Below are 15,725 nucleotides of genomic sequence, written 5' to 3' on the forward strand. Positions count from 1 at the left end.
AAACAGGACTGTGGATTTCAATTGCATTTACTTCTGAAGTGTTTTATACATTCAAAGTCAAAATCAAAGGTTTATTTGACATTGAGGGGAAAATAAGGATGCACATGCACTCACTTAGAATGTCCTTGTTGAAAAAGGTTCAGTCTTTGAACTTTGTTTAAACCAGTCAAGGTTCAAGGAACTTTGTGTGCTTGAACTGGTCAAAGTTCAAGGGGAAAAATATCTTCAATAAACGTGTCATAGTGGATACAAAGACACAAACACAGTGTATAATGACAAAGCTTTATCCGATGTTTTACCCATTGTATGGGCTAAACATGAGTAAACAACTTATACAGAAAAAACTTGGACATAGGAGAGACAAGCTTGTGACGATGTTTTATAATGATAATAATGATCTCTTTATTTCTACAAGTACAGTGGAACCCCGGTTTACGATCAGCTCCCAATGTGACCAATTATGTAAGTGTATTTATGTAAGTGCATTTGTATGTGTATGTTTGGGGGTCTGAAATGGACTAATCTACTTCACAATATTCCTTATGGGAACAAATTCGGTCAGTACTGGCACCTGAACATACTTCTGGAATGAAATAATATCGTAAACCAGGGGTCCACTGTACTTGTACGAGGTTCACAAACCATAGTTGACATCAGTGACATACTACTATATAGAAAGTCCCTTGTTATGCAGAGCATTTCCTGCAAATTAGGTCAGTTTTGTCCCAGGATGCGACTCACACCAGCCCACTAACACCCAGGTACCCATTTTATACTGATGGGTGAACATGGACAGCAGGTGTCTTACGGAAACACGTCCCTAATGTTTTCCAGCTGTACCGGAGATTCGAACTCTGGACCTCAGCGTGTGAACTGAGTGCGCTAGCACTAACACAGGAAGGTGAGGGAGACAGTATACAAAGGAGAGGGAGACAGGGACGGGACGAGGAGGAAGGAAGTGGAGAAGTAGTGGTAGAAATAATGCTGGTAGTGGTAGTAGTAAGTAGGGGATGTAGTGATGGCAACAGTAAGTAGGGGAAGTGGTGGTAGTGGCACAAGAGACAGAAAGAGGAGCAAAGCAAGGTAGTAGTAGTAGTAGTGGTAGTGGTAATAGTAATGGAGTAGTTAGTGAGACTTTTACATGGTCCAACTGAGACCGAAACATCGTCATATATTTCTCCTATTTACGGGTTATTTGTGTATTGTTCCAGTCACGGCATTGTGTCTTTTTGCTCAGTAAAGGATTTCATTGTGCTACATTTATGCATGTTTCCGTCATGTCAGCATTTTATCCCATTTCTTTCCCAAGGTGACCTAAGTGAGCGTGTTCGTATCATATCCCTCAAGTCAGCAGTCACTTGCCTTATTAATACTTTGTTTACATTCAGTGAGCGTGAAATTTCTCATTTCACGACTCAGGAAATTGTAGTAATGCGATTACAGACAAACCAGGGAATGGGTGGGATTTGAACCTGTGGTGAGCAAAACCTGAAACTCCAGGTCTCATTTGCCCTGGGTTCAAACCCCACCTGCTCCGTGGTTTCTCACTACGGTGAGCCCTCCACTTATGAACACATTGAGAATCTTCTGTACTGTGTATAATAATGATATTATACACAATAATGATATAATAATGATATTATGCACAATACAGATTCTCAATGTGTGTGTAAGTCGAGGACTTACTGTACTTATTCGGTCTTGTTTTACACATTTACACATCGGTGTCTGAACTATACTGCCGCCTCTTAACAAATCTTCCTTTACAGTACAAATTAATATATTAGATTTAAAACTTGTGCTTTTAATGGGTCTCTTGTGACTAATAGATACAAGGGACAGAGTAACATCTATCATTTCAAATTCAGAATTCAAATATACTTTCTTTCATACGGTATACTGTTAATGTAGCTTATACATAATAAAAATATATTACGCACAACAGAAAGCCACTAGCATGCAGTGACAGTGTTAATATATACATTGGTACCCCGAGTTTCGAATAGCTCCCAGCTCGAACAATTGTTTAAGTGCATTTTTGTAAGTGATTTTGTAAGTGTATTTTTGGGGGTCTGAAATGGTCTAATCTAATTTACATTATTCCTTATGGGAACAAATTTGTTCAGTATCGGCACTCGAACAGCCTTCTGGAACAAATTAAGTTCATAATTTGAGGTACCACTGTATATGTAAGGTCTTATGTAAAGCTTCTCTGTATAGTGTGATTTCTTGTATATGTAATTGAAACATTTCATCGAAAAATTGGATAGCATGTAAACGGGCCTTTACAGTATTGCTGTCTGACACTAACGAGTTGATGATTAAGATAGAGGAGGGCCTCACTTATACAGCAGGTTAGGCTCTGAGGTACTGCTGTACGTACAGCAGTACCTCAGAACCTAGCATGCTGTATAAGTGGGGCCCTCCTGTACAGCAGTAGCTCAGAACCTAACCTGCTGTATAAGTGGGGCCCTCGTGTACAGCAGTAACCTGGAACCTAACCTGCTGTATAAGTGGGGCCCTCCTGTACAGCAGTAGCCTGGAACCTAACCTGCTGTATAAGTGGGGCCCTCGTGTACAGCAGTAACCTGGAACCTAACCTGCTGTATAAGTGGGGCCCTCGTGTACAGCAGTAACCTGGAACCTAACCTGCTGTATAAGTGGGGCCCTCGTGTACAGCAGTAACCTGGATCCTAACCTGCTGTATAAGTGGGGCCCTCCTGTACAGCAGTAGCCTGGAACCTAACCTGCTGTATAAGTGGGACCCTCCTGTACAGCAGTAGCCTGGAACCTAACCTGCTGTATAAGTGGGACCCTCCTGTACAGCAGTAGCCTGGAACCTAACCTGCTGTATAAGTGGGACCCTCCTGTACAGCAGTAGCCTGGAACCTAACCTGCTGTATAAGTGGGGCCCTCCTGTACAGCAGTAGCCTTGACCCTAACCTGCTGTATTATAAGTGGGACCCTTCCAGGAGGGCCCCCACTTATACAACAGGTTAGGTTCCGAGCTATTGCTGTACACACAGAGGAGTCGTCTACCGTATAGGCGAAGCATTTCAAAGATAAAGAGGCCCAACCGTTACACATGTATCTTAATCATCAGTCCTTAATAGTACAGTGGACCCCCGGTTAACGAACTTTTTTCATTCCAGTAGTATGTTCAGGTGCCAGTACTGACCGAATTTGTTCCCATAAGGAATATTGTGAAGTAGATTAGTCCATTTCAGACCCCCAAACATACACGTACAAACGCACTTACATAAATACACTTACATAATTGGTCGCATTCGGAGGTGATCGTTAAGCGGGGGTCCACTGTATTTACTATTCAGTTTTGGACGGATTTTTTCAGTTGCATTTACAAAAAATTACACTGTAAATAAGAGCTGTATAAAAGAGTTTACCTATGTAATGTGATCAATAATATATACTACACTTTAGTATTAACCTGTAAACGGTCCCAGCAGATCTACGTTCACACGTGTAGAGCTACAAAAGTAGATCTACGTTTTTTTTACATATTTTCAAATATAACAAAAAAAAGTAGATCAAAGTTTTTTTACACATTTTCAAATGTAAAAAAAACAAAAAGAAGATCTACTTTTTTACATACTTTCAAATGTTGAAAAAACGTATATATACGTTTGGACCGTTTACGGGTTAAATAAGTACAAATACTGGAGTATATTACCTAGCAAATGCAATTATTTTTCCTTAGTGTAGTATTGATTTAATGTATTTAATTGCAGTAAACTATTTATAGCTCTACAAGCCCAGGTACGTTTGCAATTTTTTAATCAGTGTATAATTTATCATGCAATTTTAAGTTCCCAACGATTGTAGTATTCCTGTGGTCCATAAGGCTGAGAAGACAGTTTTCTGTACAGTGGACCCCCGGTTAACGATATATTTTCACTCCAGAAGTATGTTCAGGTGCCAGTACTGACCGAATTTGTTCCCATAAGGAATATTGTGAAGTAGATTAGTCCATTTCAGACCCCCAAACATACACGTACAAACGCACTTACATAAATACACTTACATAATTGGTCGCATTCGGAGGTAATCGTTATGCGGGGGTCCACTGTATTTTTAATGCTTATTTTTAGTTTGCAGTTGTGGCTTGTTGCTCTCACTGTTCTGCAGTTGTGGCTTGTTGCTCTCACTGTTCTGCAGTTGTGGCTTGTTGCTCTCACTGTTCCCTTCAAGGAAAATGCCTCGGTGTTGGTGAAAAGCTTTTGATCCCAAACACTGAAGCTACCCTTCCCCTCCTCCTCAGATCAGACTATTGTATCTCATTCCCCAGGCACTGTATGATTCTTGTAGGTTTAGCACTTCTTCATCATCATGACATTAATAATAAGTGGATGTGACTTGGACCTGACTGGCTGAGGCCTGTAGATAACTTGGACCTGCCTAGCATGGGCCAGTAGGCCTGCTGCAGTGCTCCTTTCTTATGTTCTTAATAATAATAGTATTACTACTAACAATAATACAGATGGTCCTTGACTTACAATGGGGTTACGTTCCTCGTAAGTCAAAAATATCACAAGATGGAGCTTGAGACACTTATGTAACATATGGGAATCTTTATTAAGGAAACGTTTCGCCACACAGTGGCTTCATCAGTCCAATACAAAACAGAGAGTGGTAAGGAGAGGAGTAGTTTGAGGTAAACAGTCCCTCATCCTGGAATCGACGTGTTCAGTCCATCACTCTTGTAGGATGGAGGGACTAATTACCTCAAACTCCTCCTCACCCTACTGCTCTCTGCTTTGTATTGGACTGAAGATGCCACTGTGTGGTGAAACATTTCCTTAAAGATTCTCATATGTTGCATAAGTGTCTCAATCTTCAACTTGTCGGTTTTTAAACCACTTATCACATATCATAAGATGCTTGGGAATACATGCATAGTATGCTAAATAAGTAAATAAATAACTACTGTAACTGAATAAGTAAATAAATGCTTATTGTAACTAACTAAATACCATTACTGAAAAGTAAATAAAGTGAACTCCCGCTTAACGATCACCTCCAAATGCGACCAATTATGTAAGTGTATTTATGTAAGTGCGTTTGTACGTGTATGTTTGGGGGTCTGAAATGGACTAATCTACTTCACAATATTCCTTATGGGAACAAATTCGGTCAGTACTGGCACCTGAACATACTTCTGGAGTGAAAAAAGTTCGTTAACCGGGGGTCCACTGTAAATGAATACAAGTTATGGACTTGTTACCTTCGTGCTGGGTAATTATCTTAAGTTTCATTTCCAAAGTAATTGCTGCCACACCATCGTAAAGTTAAAATATCATAAGTCGAACCATCGTAAATCGAGGACCACCTGTATTTTTTTTTTTTTTCAAAATTCTTACGTAATCTGAGTATTACTGGTACTGGCAACTGTTAAAAAGGAAGTACGGTGGTATCCCAAGTTTCGCACAGCTCCCGACTCGAACAATTATGTAAGTGTATTATTGTCAGTGCTTTTGTAAGTGTATTTTTGGGGGTCTGACATGGACTAACCTAATTTACATTAATCTATATGGGGACAAATTCATTCAGTAACGGCACTCAAACAGCCTTCTGGAACGAATTATGGCCGAAACTTGGGGTTCCACTGTATATGCTGTAAGCTCTCTTATAAAAAAAATTTGATTCATTGCAATTTTTTGCAAATGCGATTGAAAAAGCACATCCAATATTTTTTCAGGTATTGTTTATTAATTAAAAATGAAGTGCATTACACAACTCTTCAGTAAATATGTACTCAAAATACAAACAAATTCCATAACTAAAAAATTTTTAATTCTGCTTTCATATTTTAAATAAATTTTCTTGAATTAGTTAAAAAATTTCAAAAATATTTATTGACTAAAATTCTTTGTCCAGTGTTTTTAAATGTAAGATTATCTGTGATGTTCAATAATTGGAAATTGTAAAAAAAATTATGGCTTTCTATATAAGGGGATGTTTTTGATGATGGTAAAGGACTTTTGTTCCAAGGGTTTGGAACTCTTTCTCTTGGATCAAAACTAATTCCTGTACTGTCTGTTTCATACAAGTTACACGACCCATACATGTTCTGCTCTCTTTAATAATAATAATTCCACTTCTCAGGTGCTGTAATAATAATGATGATAATGATAATAATACAAGCGATAATAATTATAAAGTTCTATGTAGTGTGATTTTTTGCAAATACAGTGGAACCCCGGTTAACGATATTATTTCATTCCAGAAGTATGTTCAGGTGCCAGTACTGACCGAATTTGTTCCCATAAGGAATATTGTGAAGTAGATTAGTCCATTTCAGACCCCCAAACATACACGTACAAACGCACTTACATAAATACACTTACATAATTGGTCGCATTGGGAGGTGATCGTTATGCGGGGGTCCACTGTACGTATAATTCAAAAAGTACATTCAAAATTTAATAGCCATTTAGTTCTGAATGGACTTTTTCAATTGCGGTAACAAAAATCACACTACAAAGCAAACTGTAATAATAATAATAACAATAATAATAATAGTTATTGTGTATTTATTTCTTTATACAGCTCAGTATGCCCCTTCTGGGTTTAGCACTTAATTCTGATTGAAATAATATATAATAACATTCATTTGTTTCAGGATCAGATCACTGTATCGGGAAGCTTATCGGTCGTACTGGATTCAGTGTGATAATAATAACATTTCCTCTGTCGGTCATCAGTCATCATATGCTTTTTCTCTCTCCTATGTGCGGGTTATTTGTTTATATTATTTCGTTTGTTTCAGGGTCAGATTGCTGTATCGGGAAGCTTGTCAGTACTACTGGATTCTATGCTGTGTGTGCTTGGACCTCTGACGTGCCTCACTGCCCAAGTCAGTCAGATGCAAGGAGCAGTTCCTGAACCTACGCTCATGAATATCCTCGATAATATAGCCTATATCATGCCTGGTATTGTGTAGACTGTCTAACATTGTATACACTGGCATTGTGGAGACTGTCTAACATTGTATACACTGTCTGGCATTGTGGAGACTGTCTAACATTGTATACACTGTCTGGCATTGTGGAGACTGTCTAACACTGTATACACTGTCTGGCATTGTGGAGACTGTCTAACATTGTATACACTGTCTGGCATTGTGGAGACTGTCTAACATTGTATACACTGTCTGGCATTGTGGAGACTGTCTAACATTGTATACACTGTCTGGCATTGTGGAGACTGTCTAACATTGTATACACTGTCTGGCATTGTGGAGACTGTCTAACATTGTATACACTGTCTGGCATTGTGGAGACTGTCTAACATTGTATACACTGTCTGGCATTGTGGAGACTGTCTAACATTGTATACACTGTCTGGCATTGTGGAGACTGTCTAACATTGTATACACTGTCTGGCATTGTGGAGACTGTCTAACACTGTATACACTGTCTGGCATTGTGGAGACTGTCTAACATTGTATACACTGTCTGGCATTGTGGAGACTGTCTAACATTGTATACACTGTCTGGCATTGTGGAGACTGTCTAACATTGTATACACTGTCTGGCATTGTGGAGACTGTCTAACATTGTATACACTGTCTGGCATTGTGGAGACTGTCTAACATTGTATACACTGTCTGGCATTGTGGAGACTGTCTAACATTGTATACACTGTCTGGCATTGTGGAGACTGTCTAACATTGTATACACTGTCTGGCATTGTGGAGACTGTCTAACATTGTATACACTGTCTGGCATTGTGGAGACTGTCTAACATTGTATACACTGTCTGGCATTGTGGAGACTGTGTAGTATTCTATACACTTCTAGCATTGTATAAATAACAAAAAGTCACAATTCCGTGACTGGAACAATACACAAATAACCCGCACATAGAAGAGAGAAGCTTACGATGATGTTTCGGTCCAACTTGGACCATTGACAAAGTCACACTGTGACTTTGTAAATGGTCCAAGTCGGACCGAAACATCGTCGTAAGCTTCTCTCTTTTATGTGCGGGTTATTTGTGTATAGCATTGTATACATTGTCTGGCAATAGATTGTCTGGTATTGTGGAAACTGAGTGGCATTGTATACACTGTTTGGTAATAGACTGTTGGGCATTGTGTAGACTCTCTGGCATTGTATAAATTGCCTCTCATTGTGTAAACTTTTTGATAGCAACTGTGACAGTTTGTGTGTACTCTTCAGCAGCATATAACTGACTTCACTCTCAAGGAAAATCACTTGTAACACAAAGAACCTCCACTAAATGACCCTTGTGGGTTTAGCACTCTCCCATGAATTTAAAAAATGATATTTAGCATCACTGCACCATGCCCATGGCCTCTTGAAGCTTGTGATCCTTCCTACGATAAACAGTTTACCCTGCTGGCCAGCGAATTTTTTTTAATCCAGTGCACTGGCCATCTCCCACCTAGGCAGGACAACCCATATAGATAAAGAAATTTTTTCTTCTTTCTACATGAAATAATTTAGTAACCCCCTTTTGTATGAATTACTAAATGCCGGGAGCAAGGTGCCAGTGACACCTTTTCCTGTATAAATTATTAAATGAAAAATAGGTGTAATTTTCCGAACACCTGCGTCAATATTGTACACGTTATCCAGTACGTTGTTTAGCGGTTTTTTATTATAATATCTAGTATATTATCAGGAATTATTCATTAATGTTTATTTATTGTGAATTAGCAGTGTATAGTTATTCATGTCTTGTGTAGATGGGAGCCATTCATTTACATTTATTTCATATGAACCGGTAGACAATACGTATATAGTTGTATGTTGCTTGTATACACAAAAGCAGATGTATTTGTTGTAGTTTTAGTTTAAGGTTACTTATACATTAGTTTATAATTATCATTTAATTATACATTAAGAAAAAAGCTTCCATAAATATTATACATGATGTTGTAATTCATTATTGTCGTCTATAATGCTGTGTTTTGGTAACATTATACTGTATCATACTATGAATACAGGTGTATATGACGGTATTGTATTTTGGTAATATTGTATCAGAATTTGGGTACAATTCCTATTTGTTACATTCACAGTACTGCGCAAAACAGTCACTGTGAAAAAGTAGTGAAATTCCAGTCACTTTTGTGATTTCTCACATTATCAAGGACCATTACAGGTCCTTGATAATGAGAAATCACAAAATTGCTTGGAATTTCACTATTTTTCACAGTGGTTGTTTTGCATATTGTGATATCACCTGTTTACTGTGATCTTATTACATCACAGTACTGTGTTATGATCTGCAATATTTTATAGTATTGTCAAATTCTCTTTTGTTATATGGCTACATGTTCAGTCCTGACGAGCGTTTGTTTATATAAAAATTTTTTCAACAATTCGATATTTGCTCAGACATGTCATGTGGATATTTAAAAAAACATGTAGAGGTAATTAATATTCTCTAGGATATTTTTAGGCAGCCCCCCGTGCACTAGCGACATACAGTGGTCCCTCGTTTTTCGTAATTAATCCGTTCCTGGAGGTGCTTCTATTATTGAAATCTACTATTTGCGAACTACTATTTGCGAGTCAATCTACAATTAGTGAGCCCATGTTTATATGAAAATATCCCTATGATTTCCGAAATTTATGATTCTCGAGAACTACGATAATCGAGGGACCACTGTACATGGGGTTTTGACGAATCCATTGTAAGTTGAAAATATTGTAAGTTAATTGCGAGTATGTTATGCTAAATAAATAAATAGCGACTGTCACTGAATAAATAAACAGTTGCTATAACTAACTAAATACCAGTATTGAAAAGTAAATACTATATGAATATAAGTTAGGGACTTGCTGCCTTCGTGCTGGGTAATTATCTTTAGTTTCATCTCCAACACCATTGTAAAGTCGAAATATTGCAAGTCGAGGAGCACCTGTGATTGGTTCCATGGAAGCATTTTAAGCTGAACCATTTCCAGAGGTTCTTTTCCTTTGAACCAGTTTCACACACTGAGATTGCATTTTTTATGGGTTTCCTCGACAGAATACAACTCGCTAAATCGTAATAACGCTGTTGGAAACAAATGCTCTGGCTTAGATTTTTGGGACTCACTTGCCATGGATTCAGATCCCACCCATTCCACTTTTTTTTTTTAAGCAAATGGTCACTCTGATTGGTGAGAGATGGCTGATGCATTAAAAAAAAAAAACTGGTGGTGTATGACAGGGAGGGGGGGGATATTGCAGTTGGTGGGTAATATGGTTGCATTGTTGGCACACATCTGCAAAGATGGTGATTGACTGAGTGATGGTGAATGTGTTTTCTGCCTAGGGTCACCATGCCTTGGTGGGAGATGGCCGTTTAATTATAAAAAAGTGTACAGAATGGGTGTAAGTCGAGTGCGTTGGTGGCTGGGGTTGCCTATAGTAATATATGAAATGTAGGAATACCTCACTAATACGGCAGGTCAGGTTCCAGACTGCTGCCATATCACCATACATCCAATACTACCATAAAGCCAGCACCACCATAAAACCAATACCTCTGTGAAGCCAGTACCACCATAAAGCCAATACTACCATAAAGCCAGTACAACTGTAAAGCCAATACTACCATAAAGTCAATCACAGCCTGTGTTTTCATTTGCCAGTCCATAAAAAAACTAAAAAAAAAAAGCATATTTACACTATCACTTATTAAGTGCATAATAGCATGAGGCCGAAAAAATGCAAAAGCAAAAATAACTAATAAAATCAACTGAAAATTGCTGGAAACCGTCTCAAAAGCAAAACAAGTGCCGAAAAGCAAAACAAGTGCCGAAAATAATAAACATGATCAAAAAGCACTATATTAGTGAAGCGCTCTAAAGCGAGGGCCGTATTAGCGAGATATGCCTTTATGAGTAGGCTAAGCCTGTCTAATAAAATGTAGTCGTAGACTCTGTTATTAAGAAAATTTTTATATGAAGAGTAGCCATGCACAAAATTGACTGAAAAAAAAAATTCTTAAAGCTCCTGGATGCAGTGATTTTTTTTTTTTTTGTAAATGCAATTGGAAAAGTGTCCAAAATAGAATAACAGGTGAAAAGGCACTTTTCACCTGCACGTTTCAATTGCATTTCCAAACATTGCATCGTATAGATCAACTTTATAAGAAACTTTACAGTAACTTGTACTTAGATACTTAGACAATTCTGACTCGCAAAATTGTAATAATATGAATGAGGGGTTTGGGATATTGGCAGTTTGGAGGGATATGTTGTGTATCTTTATACGTATATGCTTCTAAACTGTTGTATTCTGAGCACCTCTGCAAAAACAGTGATAATGTGTGAGTGTGGTGAAAGTGTTGAATGATGATGAAAGTATTTTCTTTTTGGGGATTTTCTTTCTTTTTTGGGTAACCCTGCCTCGGTGGGAGACGGCCGACTTGTTAAAAAAAAAAAAAATGAATGCAAATGAGCCGGGGAACTTAAGATTCAACCCCACCCATTCCCTGGTTTTGGTGATTATATTACGAGTTAAGTTGCGTTGAACGACTTAGAAGTTACCTTTGTATTTTTTCTTTAACTATTGACTGTATCACTGGATCACTGGACACTGTACCAGACACTTATTATAATTATGAAATTGAAAGCAGTGACTAATTCATCCTCATATCAGCGATGACCCTGTTATTATTACGGGCACTATACAAATGCAAATTTTATTTCTGTCTTCAGACCCTTGGTTGTCTTCAAGACAGTGGCCCAGTGGCCTGGTGGCTAGTGGCCCGGTGGCCTGGTGGCTAGTGGCCCAGTGGCCTGGTGGCTAGTGGCCCGGTGGCCTGGTGGCTAGTGGCCCAGTGGCCTGGTGGCTAGTGGCCCAGTGGCCTGGTGGCTAGTGGCCCGGTGGCCTGGTGGCTAGTGGCCCAGTGGCCTGGTGGCTAGTGGCCCAGTGGCCTGGTGGCTAGTGGCCCAGTGGCCTGGTGGCTAGTGGCCCAGTGGCCTGGTGGTTAAAGCTCCCGCTTCACACACGGAGGGCCCGGGTTCGATTCCCGGCGGGTGGAAACATTTCGACACGTTTCCTTACACCTGTTGTCCTGTTCACCTAGCAGCAAATAGGTACCTGGGTGTTAGTCGACTGGTGTGGGTCGCATCCTGGGGGACAAGATTAAGGACCCCAATGGAAATAAATTAGACAGTCCTCGATGACGCACTGACTTTCTTGGGTTATCCTGGGTGGCTAACCCTCCGGGGTTAAAAATCCAAACGAAATCTTATCTTATCTTATTTTAAGACGGCTGTCTTCAAGATCCCAGGTTGTCTTCAAGACCCCTGGTTGTCTTCAAGACCCCTGGTTGTCTTCAAGACCCCTGGTTGTCTTCAAGACCCCTGGTTGTCTTCAAGACCCCTGGTTGTCTTCAAGACCCCTGGTTGTCTTCAAGACCCCTGGCTGTCTTCAAGACCCCGGGTTGTCTTCAAGACCCCGGGTTGTCTTCAAGATCCCTGGTTGTCTTCAAGACCCCTGGTTGTCTTCAAGACAGTTGTCTTCAAGATCCCTGGTTGTCTTCAAGACCCCTGGTTGTCTTCAAGATCCCTGGTTGTCTTCAAGACCCCTGGTTGTCTTCAAGATCCCTGGTTGTCTTCAAGACCCCTGGTTGTCTTCAAGACAGTTGTCTTCAAGATCCCTGGTTGTCTTCAAGACCCCTGGTTGTCTTCAAGACCCTTATCTGCCTTCAAGACCCCTGGTTGTCTTCAAGACCCCTATCTGCCTTCAAGACCCCTGGCTGTCTTCAAGACCCTTGGCTGTCTTCAAGACCCTTATCTGCCTTCAAGACCCCTGGTTGTCTTCAAGACCCCTATCTGCCTTCAAGACCCCTGGTTGTCTTCAAGACCCCTGGCTGTCTTCAAGATCCCCAGGTGTCTTCAAGATCCCTGGTTGTTTTCAAGACCCCTGGCTGTCTTCAAGACCCCTGGCTGTTTTCAAGACTCCTGGCTGTCTTCAAGACCCCTGGTTGTCTTCAAGACCCCTGGCTGTCTTCAAGACTCCTGGCTGTCAAGACCCCTGGTTGTCTTCAAGACCCCTGGTTGTCTTTAACACCCCTGGTTGTCTTCAAGACCTCTGGTTGTCTTCAAGACCCCTTGTTGTCTTCAAGACCCCTGGTTGTCTTCAAGACCCCTGGTTGTCTTCAAGACCCCTGGTTGTCTTCAAGACCCCTGGTTGTCTTCAAGATCCCTGGCTGTCTTCAAGACCCCTGGTTGTCTTCAAGACCCCTGGTTGTCTTCAAGACCCCTGGTTGTCTTCAAGACCCCTGGTTGTCTTCAAGACTCCTGGTTGTCTTCAAGACCTCTGGTTGTCTTCAAGACCCCTGGTTGTCTTCAAGACCCCTGGTTGTCTTCAAGACCCCTGGTTGTCTTCAAGACCCCTGGTTGTCTTCAAGACTCCTGGTTGTCTTCAAGACCCCTGGTTGTCTTCAAGACCTCTGGTTGTCTTCAAGACCCCTGGTTGTCTTCAAGACCTCTGGTTGTCTTCAAGACCCCTGGTTGTCTTCAAGACCCCTGGTTGTCTTCAAGACCTCTGGTTGTCTTCAAGACCCCTGGTTGTCTTCAAGACCCCTGGTTGTCTTCAAGACCCCTGGTTGTCTTCAAGACCCCTGGTTGTCTTCAAGACCCCTGGTTGTCTTCAAGACCTCTGGTTGTCTTCAAGACCCCTGGTTGTCTTCAAGACCCCTGGTTGTCTTCAAGACCTCTGGTTGTCTTCAAGACCCCTGGCTGTCTTCAAGACCTCTGGTTGTCTTCAAGACCCCTGGTTGTCTTCAAGACCCCTGGTTGTCTTCAAGACCCCTGGTTGTCTTCAAGACCTCTGGTTGTCTTCAAGACCCCTGGTTGTCTTCAAGACCCCTGGTTGTCTTCAAGACCTCTGGTTGTCTTCAAGACCCCTGGCTGTCTTCAAGACCTCTGGTTGTCTTCAAGACCCCTGGTTGTCTTCAAGACCCCTGGTTGTCTTCAAGACCCCTGGTTGTCTTCAAGACCCCTGGTTGTCTTCAAGACCTCTGGTTGTCTTCAAGACCCCTGGTTGTCTTCAAGACCCCTGGTTGTCTTCAAGACCCCTGGTTGTCTTCAAGACCCCTGGTTGTCTTCAGGAGGGAGCTGGACAGACACATAAAGTCAGTACTTGACCAGCTAGGTTGTAGTTCCTACGCTGGTTTACATGCAGCCAGCAGTAACAGCCTGGTTGATCAGTCCCTGATCCACCACAAGGCCTGGTCATGGACTGGGCCACAGGGGGCACTGACCCCCAAAACACCCTCCAGGTATACAAAGAAAGCCACTAGCACATAACCCATTTGGGTTTAGTGCTTCTATTATATAATTAAGAGGAAAATGAAGCATAATCTCATCACAATAGGCCTACAAAAATTCAATATTTTATTCAGATGCATTTTCAATTACTGTATTCAGTAGTGTATGACCCTTGTGGGTTTAGTGCTTAGTTTTGAATGTAATAATAATTACTGTATCACGGTAAAAAAAATCGTGACTTTGTAAAATTGATTATTAATTATGTGTAGGATAAACCATACTGAAAATTAGGACATAAGAAGGAAGAAGCACTGCAGCAGTCCTACTGGCCCATGCTAGGCAGGTCCAAGTTGCCTACTGGCCCATGCTAGGCAGGTCCAAGTTGCCTACTGGCCCATGCTAGGCAGGTCCAAGTTGCCTACTGGCCCATGCTAGGCAGGTCCAAGTTGCCTACTGGCCCATGCTAGGCAGGTCCAAGTTGCCTACTGGCCCATGCTAGGCAGGTCCAAGTTGCCTACTGGTCCATGCTAGGCAGGTCCAAGTTGCCTACTGGCCCATGCTAGGCAGGTCCAAGTTACTTACTGGCCCATGCTAGGCAGGTCCAAGTTGCCTACTGGTCCATGCTAGGCAGGTCCAAGTTACCTACTGGCTCATGCTAGGCAGGTCCAAGTTGCCTACTGGTCCATGCTAGGCAGGTCCAAGTTACCTACTGGCCCATGCTAGTCAGGTCCAAGTTACTTACTGTCCCATGCTAGGCAGGTCTAAGTTGCCTACTGTCCCATGCTAGGCAGGTCCAAGTTACCTACTGTCCCATGCTAGGCAGGTCCAAGTTACTTACTGTCCCATGCTAGGCAGGTCCAAGTTACCTACTGTCCCATGCTAGTCAGGTCCAAGTTACTGGCCCATGCTAGGCAGGTCCAAGTTACTTACTGGCTCATGCTAGGCAGGTCCAAGTTACCTACTGGCCCATGCTAGTCAGGTCCAAGTTGCCTACTAGCCCATGCTAGGCAGGTCCAAGTTACCTACTAGCCCATGCTAGTCAGGTCCAAGTTGCCTACTGGCCCATGCTAGGCAGGTCCAAGTTGCCTACTGGCTCATGCTAGGCAGGTCCAAGTTACCTACTGGCCCATGCTAGGCAGGTCCAAGTTACCTACTAGCCCATGCTAGGCAGGTCCAAGTTGCCTACTGGCCCATGCTAGGCAGGTCCAGGTTACCTACTAGCCCATGCTAGGCAGGTCCAAGTTGCCTACTGGCCCATGCTAGTCAGGTGCAAGTTGCCTACTGGCCCATGCTAGGCAGGTCCAAGTTACCTACTGGCCCATGCTAGGCAGGTCCAAGTTGCCTACTGGCTCATGCTAGGCAGGTCCAAGTTGCCTACTGGCCCATGCTAGTCAGGTCCAAGTTACCTACTAGCCCATGATAGGCAGGTCCAAGTTGCCTACTGGCTCATGCTAGGCAGGTC

At 41.7% G+C, this 15,725-nt stretch overlaps 1 protein-coding gene across 1 annotated transcript in view; it reads left to right on the forward strand.

Moving 5' to 3' along the window:
- Positions 1–11,615, forward strand: part of LOC128702531 (HMG box-containing protein 4) — an 83,583-nt gene extending 71,968 nt beyond the window's left edge. The window contains exon 10 of the mRNA XM_070105331.1: positions 6,788–11,615. Coding sequence (XP_069961432.1) covers positions 6,788–6,961 — 174 coding nt within the window. The 3' untranslated portion in view covers positions 6,962–11,615. The remainder of the gene's footprint in view (positions 1–6,787) is intronic.
- The last annotated feature ends 4,110 nt before the right edge of the window (positions 11,616–15,725 follow it).

This window comes from Cherax quadricarinatus, chromosome 98, assembly GCF_038502225.1.
Source record: "Cherax quadricarinatus isolate ZL_2023a chromosome 98, ASM3850222v1, whole genome shotgun sequence".
Taxonomy (NCBI): Eukaryota; Metazoa; Arthropoda; class Malacostraca; order Decapoda; family Parastacidae; genus Cherax; species Cherax quadricarinatus.